The 8,864-nt window shown below is 37.9% G+C and overlaps 1 protein-coding gene across 1 annotated transcript in view; it reads left to right on the forward strand.

Annotated features, from left to right (window-relative positions):
• Window positions 1-4,427: 4,427 nt before the first annotated feature.
• The window catches only part of FAM53C (family with sequence similarity 53 member C), a 14,947-nt gene continuing 10,510 nt past the window's right edge, over window positions 4,428-8,864 (forward strand). The window contains exons 1-3 of the mRNA XM_015817885.1: window positions 4,428-4,450; window positions 8,418-8,478; window positions 8,586-8,747. Coding sequence (XP_015673371.1) covers window positions 8,718-8,747 — 30 coding nt within the window. The 5' untranslated portion in view covers window positions 4,428-4,450; window positions 8,418-8,478; window positions 8,586-8,717. The remainder of the gene's footprint in view (window positions 4,451-8,417; window positions 8,479-8,585; window positions 8,748-8,864) is intronic.

Genomic DNA, 8,864 nt, shown 5'->3' on the forward strand with positions numbered 1-8,864 from the left:
ATTGTTGTAACTATCTCTTTAAAATGTAGGATAAAAAGTTTTTTTAGATAGCCCTCTTAATTCTTACTGAGTATAACATTTTTGAATATGCATTTTATTGTTTCTACTTATTTAGCACCACTAGTATATTCTACCTCCCTGAATTTCAAAAGCAAATGTAATCAGGGGGGTAGGTATCCACCCTAAAAGTCCTTAACATTTAAAGCAAGCAATGAAGAAAAGAATAAAACAGGGCAGTAAGAAGAGGAGGATGGAGAGATTGAATGTGAGCAAACCTACTTAAATTAATACTAAATTTTTAATAAAAGCCCTTTTTCCTTTGTACAGTATTTTTTTGTTTTTAGAATTCTATTTTTCTCTATTATTGATATATTTAACCATTATTTACCTTAAATGATAGACTAGTAAATCTATGGAGCCCCTTCCCCCATGAGAGTAAAAAGGTCTTTTGTATCACTTTTATTATTAATGTTTGAGCAGAAAGGATATTATGGAACTTAAAGATACTAAAAAAATAAGAAATGTAACATAAAAAAATTAATGAAAGTATGGTTTCAGAAAAAATCATATCTTTCCTGTTTTTTTCTAATTTAAGATAGATGTTAGGCTGTCAACTATTTTAATCTGAAATATAGTCACTTACCTGTGATTAAATGATGAGTGAGTTATACTAATCCTTGGATAGTTTATTAAGTTATAATTGACTGAGTTTGTAAAATTAATCTATAAACTTACTTGTTTCGACTTCAAATGCAGTGTAAACCTAGCTATTATGATTCGCGAATTATAATTTATAACCTGGTACAAATTGTTGATTGTGGCTTAATCAACGTATTATTCTTAAAGATGTTAGGACAGCATAATTTGTGAACTAGTTACTATATATATATTAACAAAAATACTATTCTTCCTCAAAAGTAAGCTTTATTGAAATCAGCAAGTGTGCTGATATATATTAGGTTGTACTACAAAGACTAGATTGGATGCAATGAAAACCTGTTGCTCTGTACTTAGAAACAAAACATATTTAGCCAGTGTTATTTATAGGTAAAATGTGTAGAGGATTTGAACCTTGCAATATTCAAAATATTGTATAAACATTAATCTGCTTTTCCTAAGAATGAATGAAAAAAATAACTTGTCTTCTGCTACATTTTAAAATTGTTTTGCTCACTTAAAAAAATATATATAACAAAGTTTGTCTATGCTGATAAACGAAAAAGTACAGAAACTGGTCAGGCACTTGTCTGAAATGGTTTAGGGTCTCCTGCTTGAGCAGGGAGCTGGACTAGAAGACCTTGAAGGTCCCTTCCAGCTCTATTCTGATTGATTGAGTTAAGATTGAGTTAATTTTCATTAACTTATACAAAACAGAATGGTAAATTAACAAAGTATTCCAAAAGCAAATAAAGTATATTGAAAATTGAAGTAAATTAGTAAAATACAACATGAGAGATAAGTTATACAAATGAAGAAAGGAATCTCAAATTGGGTTAATGGTGGCAATATTAAATAGTTGACTGTAATTTATAATCCAATTTATTGAATGCTGAGCAATGCTGATAAACCGTCACATGGTCTATGGGACTATTCATGTTTTTGCATATAGTAATTAGTTTGGTTTCCTTATCGTGAAGCATTGTATGTTTTTCTATATTTAAGAAGCTATTTATTTATTTATTGGATTATGTGCCTACCCATATAAAGTAACTCTGGACAACTAACTATATTTATAGGAAATATGGTGGGGGCAGTAGATCTGAGACCTTAAGGGTGGAGTGTTAAGAGCAAGGGCAAATTACCACTGTGATGGCAGAGGATGGCCTTGAGCAGAATGTTTTAGGAAAAGATGGGTTTGGCATTTTGGTGTCAGTTCCTTTTTCTACTTAATTGCCTCTTGTATGGGTATGGGAGACCAGATTACTTAGCAACCTGGTCTAAGGCTGCCGTTGGCGAATACCAGAAGCCTATATAATAAAACCACATTCCACATGAAGAGGTAGATGAATGTTTAGGTTTGACATGATAATGGTTTTAATTGGGCAAAGAAGGGCATGTAGTTCTGTCTAAGATTTGCCCTTACTTTGAATGCTTCTGTAACTGACTCCAAGGTTCAGGCGTTGATGGTAGTGATGATATTACAAAAGATCTTGGTTGTAACCAAATGCCCTGCCCCACAAATGATACTCTTTGAAGTTGAGTTGGGACAAATTAGGTATACTGCTGGCATACTGTCCTCCCTCCTAAAGTTAAAGCACTGGGATTAGATTCTTCCCGACGGGAGGTAGCCTGTGGACTCCAGTTTCCATGCCTATTCCATCCATGCTGCAACCATAGGCTTGACTCAGATGTTTTTTGGCCTGACTTATGTGGAAGAAGCCTTTACCTCAGGATAGGTGACAATATTCTAGAAGACAGAAGATATTGTGATCAGTTCATTACCTTAGTAAGATTCCTGTGGTTGGAGACTGACAATCTATCCCTGAAGGAGCAAATCTGGACTTGGGGTTCTCCTGGACTCGTGGCTCCTGGTTGATCAGCAAGTAGAAATTGTGTTTTGGTCACCCGCAGCTGGTATTCTAGTTGCAGTCTTTTTTGGAGCACAAAAATTGGTTACAGTAACTTCCGCCCTTACCACCTCAAGTCTAGTCTATTGCTTTTGAAAACTACTTGGAAGCTGCTCACTTGCTGATCTGCTCACTTGCTAACAGATCAAAGCTGTTTTGGCATGGAATATCTATTTTGCAGGCTTGCTTTGATTGCCACTAGGTTTCTGGGTACAGTTTAATATTTTGGTATTAAACTATAAAGCCCTGTGGATTTTGGCTCCTATATATTAAGGCAGAGGTCCCCAACCTTTTGGGCACCAGGGACCGGTTCCGTGGAGAAAGGTTTTTCCGTGGACCGGAGATGCGTGGTTTTGTGTGCTGCCTGCATCCCACGGATGGGGCTTGTTGATGCGGCCCGGTTGCTGGCATGTTGCGGTCTACAGACCGGGGGTTGGGGACCCCTGTCTTAAGGAATGTCTCCTCCAAACAGAATCCGCTTATACAGTATGTTTAAGTTGAGAGAGGATGCTTTGGATCCTTTCTTCATTAGGAGTGAGGGGGTGGGAGCCTGGAGACAGGTCTTATTGTCTGCCCCATTACAAGACAATTAGCTTGTCCTCAGAAGCCCTGACCACCCCCGCAATATCTATTTTGAGGAAGATGGTAAAGACAATTTTATTTCAGTGAGCATTTGAGGAGTAGCTAATGATCATCTGACTGCCTTACTTTTAATGGTTGGTTTTTACTATTTTTATTTTTAATTTCCATTCAATGTTCACTACTTTTAACCATAACTCTTAAAAATATTTTGAATTTTATGGAGTTAGCAGTTGTTTTAATTATTTTTATTAACTGTACCTAGTTCATCGGGGTGAGGTATAAATACTGAAATAAGAAAAGATAATCTAGCTTCTTAGATTTGTACCACAAAATGAGACATTGGAACTTTGGAGGAGAATCTGTTGAAACATTAAAAAAAGAATGAAATTATGGGTGATTTTAGACAGCAGGCCATTCAAATTCCCAGATAGCAAGAAACTCATTGATGACTCTGCCAATCACGTCTATCTACACTGTATGCTAGCTGGAGAATTCTGGGAGTTGAAGTCCACACATCGTAAAGTTGCCAAGGTTGAGAAACACTGATCTACAGCAGTTGAATATTTAGTGAGAGTAAATGTTTAATGGTATGTGTAAGTGAGGCTTAGATTACATGGGTTTTTAAACTGGTTTTGAAACTATTGAAGACTTTTCCTTTGAATGATAAATTATGGTATTGTAAGTTTTCAGGAATCACAGTCAAAAGATTTTGTGTTTCTGCAAAAAGATATTTAAGTAGCCTCATTCATCACTGAAGCTACAAGATGTTTAAGTCCTGCTTAAGAGGATTGAAAATCATGGATGCTTCTGGTTGACTGGTAGTTTATGCCCTGGGACTTCTTTGGGACAGAATATACATACATACATAGAACATAGAACACACACACACACACACAACTTGAAATTTTTAGTAAAAGAAAACATACTGTTTTGCAATCTGATTCGCTTCTCAGACTTTGCTTGCTCCCTGTGTATTGCATATAGGGATTATACAAGGAGTAAAATAATGTGCACATTCAGGTTTTAAGGAGCAGATCAGACTTGAACAGGTAGGATGCATTAATATGTCTGTTTCCTGCAGGGGTCAGGAGAATGAAATGGAATTTGGCTAGATTGTGAATGAGCAGATATGGTAACTGATGATGATTAAACACAGCTGGACTTGCTGAGGAAAGCAGACGGCTGGCAAGAGCTGGAGTCTCAAGAAAATGCCAGGCCTTCCTAAGAAGCCATGATCACATGAGCAGCTACAAAAGCAGAGCTTGGAGAAATTGAAATGCATATCATTCAGCATCAACCTGGTATGATTTCTTCTCTTTATAATATATATATTGCTGATATATTAACAGTACTGTACTAACATCAGTGTACTACAAATGCCAGGATCAGGAGATTTTGAACTCTTTATCTTGAATGGCTTCTGCCCACGCTGTGGGATAAACTGTTTTTAAAACTGAGGCGAAGTTAAAAAACAGCTGTAGGATATAAGTTTGCAGTTCAAATAGATATTTTTATTTATTTATTGCAGCAGTGAGGTGGGACGGAGTGGGCAAGGTCTAGTCTAGTGCAAGTTTATTGTATGAGCTAAAAAAAAGGTTCTGTTGTTTTATGTTTATTTAAATTATATCCAGCCCTATCTCACTGTTGAAGCAACTCTGGGCAGCTTATTTATGTTAAGTAGCAGATAATTCTTCTTTAGTGATTGCCTTGTTTAGTTTCTGCAGTTATAGTAGTAATGAAAAAGTAACTCTATGGCCAATTTCCCCATTTCTGACCTTCATGGGTCTGAAAAACAGAAAAGATAAATAATATCATAAGCAGTCATGATTTCATTTAGCAATATTTAACACACATGTATTTTATTACTGTGTTTTCCTTTTGCCTATTTTACCCTGGATTTATATCCTGTATTTTATTTTTGTTTTATATTTTTGATATGGTCATAAGACTAATCAATCAATAAACCATCCACTTAGCAATTACTTTGGTTAACAACCTAGTTGCCTCTCAGCTGTGGTCGCTAAATGAGGACTACCTGTAAGAATGAATAGTATGCTAGATTCTGTAGAGACAGAATGGGGTTTATTATGTAACTTACATCTTCTCTGGAAGCTCTGCTTTAGTTTTGTTGGTCAGATAATCTGTACTTCATTTATGCACCTTGGAAAAAGCTAGAATAACTTCAGGAACTGCCAGTATCTTTGCAGGAGATTTGTGATATTTTTAAAGAGGCCATTATTTAGAGAGAGCAGGATCAGTGTCTGTGAAATTATTCATGCTTACTTTATCCAACACTTCATCTCAATAATCAGGAGATACAGAACATTTAAAAAAAAAGCAAATATGTGAAAAGATAGGTGAGAACCTGTAACCTGTATGCCTAAGTGGTTTTTTTTTAATGCACATAAAGCTGAGATGAGCAACAGGTAGCTCAAAGAAAGGGGAATTAGCAACCTGTCATTCAACAATGAGGCATTTTCTTGCTGAAAGAATAAAACTTGAATAGATCTGAAGCAGCTTTTGACATCCTAGACACTTGCCTAGGCTAATTTACTTTTGAGATTATGGAAGAACTAGTTTTTACTATTAAAACATCAATAGAAACATAATTAGGCTCTTCCTTGCTCCGCCCACCCCATATATTTGTATTTTTTATCAAACTGCTAGTGTCAGTTGGGATTAAATTTCATAGTGGTGGGGAATAGATTCTAGAAAAATGTCATTGGTAGCCTGTTTAAAAACAGAAAGGCTATTTTATGTAATAGATGTGATTAAAGTATGGAATTCAATGCTACATGATGATACCTACCATAGGTAGGTACTTACTACATAAATTATAGGCCATAGGTAGCTTGTAGTCATAACAGATGGAAGAATTTTGCTAATATATTCTACTTAAAACATTTTGGCTGGCCACTGCTAAAATAAGTTCTGAAGCACATGCTTCTCTGCTTTGGTTTAGCGTGACAATTATATTGCATTTATGGGGAAATCAGACTGAATTTTATTAAAGAATAGTAAGGATAACAGAAATTCAGTGAACTGGTAACACAGAGTTCTTGAAATAATGGAGTTTCAAGAAGGAAAATTTCAGATTGCAAATTTGCTTACTTGGATCGTAACTTACAAGCCTGTTGTATTAGGAGTTTAGTTTGTAGCAGCAGCTCGTATTATCCTATTCCGTTCTCACAAAATGAAGATGACATGATAGAATAAATTAGAAAAATTAGAAAAAAACCTTGGCGTTTATTTCAGGCCTTTCTCACCTCCTGGTTTTGCTTGCTGTTACCACTGTTGCCGTCACCTTCTGATGGTGCTACTTGCCTGTTCCTATCTTCCAATATTCTATTACTTGAGAGAATAAATACCAAGTGTATTGCTTCCATAGGATGACCACTCAGCAAATATTTTGCTATAAAAACTGCACATGTACATTGACAAGAATTGGTGCCAGAACCATTCCATGCTAAATGCAGCTTTTATGGCAGATTTATAGAAATTCAAATTATATGAAATTGCTTGATTCCTAAGGGTCATTATTCATAAAATTCGTATGGTCACTGATCCTAAACAATTCTGGAGACATCACTGTGCAAAAACATTAAAAACAGTATAAATACAGATACAAAAAAGCAGTGAAATGTAACATGCGGAGTATGAAAGTTCAAGGTATCTCACACCTAATTCTCAATATCAAATTTACTAACATCAAACTCCATTAACAACTTAGCCCTAATGCTTATATGAGAAAAACTAGTTTTATTACAACTTTCCTTAAGGCCAATGGGGTCAGTACCATCCTGACTTCCAAGGAGAAGTTGTTCCACTAGGCCAGTGGTAGGCAACCTTGGGTCTTTTATGACTCGTGGACTTCAACTCCCAGAATTCCACGAGTCATAAAAGAGCCAAGGTTGCCTACCCCTGCACTAGGCAGACACTGCAACAGAAAAGAATTAGAATAACAGAGTTGGAAGGGACCTTGGAGGTCTTCTAGTCCAGGGCTTTTCAACCTTTTCACCCATTGTACCACTTTTAGGATATGGCAACATCCGAGTACCACCAGTCGACTAGCAAGGTGTCAAAAACTTGATGACCAAAAAAAAAGAAAAAAAGGAAAAAAGTGATAAAGTACAGGTAATCCTCGACTTACAACAGTTCACTTAATGACTGTTTGAAGTTACAATGGCACTGGAAAAAGTGCCCCCCCAAGCCACAGCCGAGCAAGACACCTGCCTGCCCGCCCGGCGGCGCTCTTCCTCCTGTCCGAGGTTTCCATTGTTGTGAGCATTTCTGTTGAGGATTGGCAGCGGGGGTGGGGGGGTGTTTGGTTTTTATTCCCCCCCATCTGCTGGGTGGTTGCAGCAGGTTTTGGTCACTTCACATGACCCTGGGACACTGAGACAGTGAGCCCTGAAAGGCCCGAAGATCAGCTGGAGCCTGGCGCTGATCCTGGTGCTTCCGCTGAGCCCTGACAGCCCTGCAGCTCCAGCCATCTCTCGCTCAGGCTTGTGCGGTGCTGCCACCGGTTCAGCTCATTCCCCTCCCCCGCTACCACTTTTCTAGGATGGTCGCGTACCACCTGCCAGGTGCCAATGTACCACAGGTGGTACCCGTACCAGTGGTTGAAAAGCCCTGTTCTAGTCCAACCCCCTGCTTAGGCAGGAAACCCTATACTTTTTCAGACAAATGATTGTCCAGTCTCTTCATAAAAACTTCCGGTGTTGGAGCAAGAAATCCCCTTTTGTCCGCATAATGACCCTGTTTTACTAAGGGGATCCAGAGTGTGCTCACCCTGCCAAATCTGGTGAGATGTGCACAAATGAATGGAAACAGGCCGGCTCACGTGTGATCTGGCCTTGTGCCATGTAGCTAGGCAGCACTTTGAATTGCACCTGGCAGCATACTGGGAACATTAATATAGCTCACACAGCAGAAATGTTACATGGGCAAACTTTGGTACACCCAATACTACACATGCTGGTATATTATGGAACGGCTGAAGCTGCTGAATGCTTTCCAAAGATGAATTCCAAAGTGTGCTGCAACAAGACAGATGATACTAAAGCATGAGTAGTTGTGAGCAGAATCTCCTGATCTAGCAACAGTGCAACTGGAGTATAAGTTGAACCAGTGTAAAGGTCCACCCTATTCTCCCACCAATTTTAAGTTTGCGTGCATGTCTTCTATCTTAATTTCCAGTCATCCTAATTATTTAATGTAAAGCATTTCTGGGTCTGTACTTTTTCCATGTTTTTTTTTTCTTAATAGGGGCAGAAACAGCTGTACAAAGAAATTCCCTACACAGAGTATCCCTGTAACCTAAGGAGAGGTGACCTGACTTGAAAAACGAAGGACAATAGGCTCCTGTATCAAAATATAAATTAAAAGGGAGTGATTCAGTGGAATATGAAGCATGTGCTTCCTGATTCTTTTTAGGTTTGGAGTCCATGGTGAACGTGCCTGGAAATTAATACATTATAGCAGCACAAAGTCCCTGCAGGTGCAGCCAGGAACACATCTTTTCCACCCAGAAGTTTGAACACTGAGGTGTAGACTTCCAAGAATGGGATGTGGCCTAATGAAGCTTTTGCAGGAAAGGTACAATCAAGTTCGTTCTTGTAATGTTCTTTAAGCAGATGAAGCTATGCAACAGAAAACTGGTGATTTGGAATAGAAAGTATACCCCGGTAACATGGCTACATGCTAGTCTTTCAG

The sequence above is a fragment of the Protobothrops mucrosquamatus genome, unplaced genomic scaffold (assembly GCF_001527695.2).
Source record: "Protobothrops mucrosquamatus isolate PMUCROS unplaced genomic scaffold, P.Mucros_1.0 scaffold653, whole genome shotgun sequence".
Classification (NCBI taxonomy): Eukaryota; Metazoa; Chordata; class Lepidosauria; order Squamata; family Viperidae; genus Protobothrops; species Protobothrops mucrosquamatus.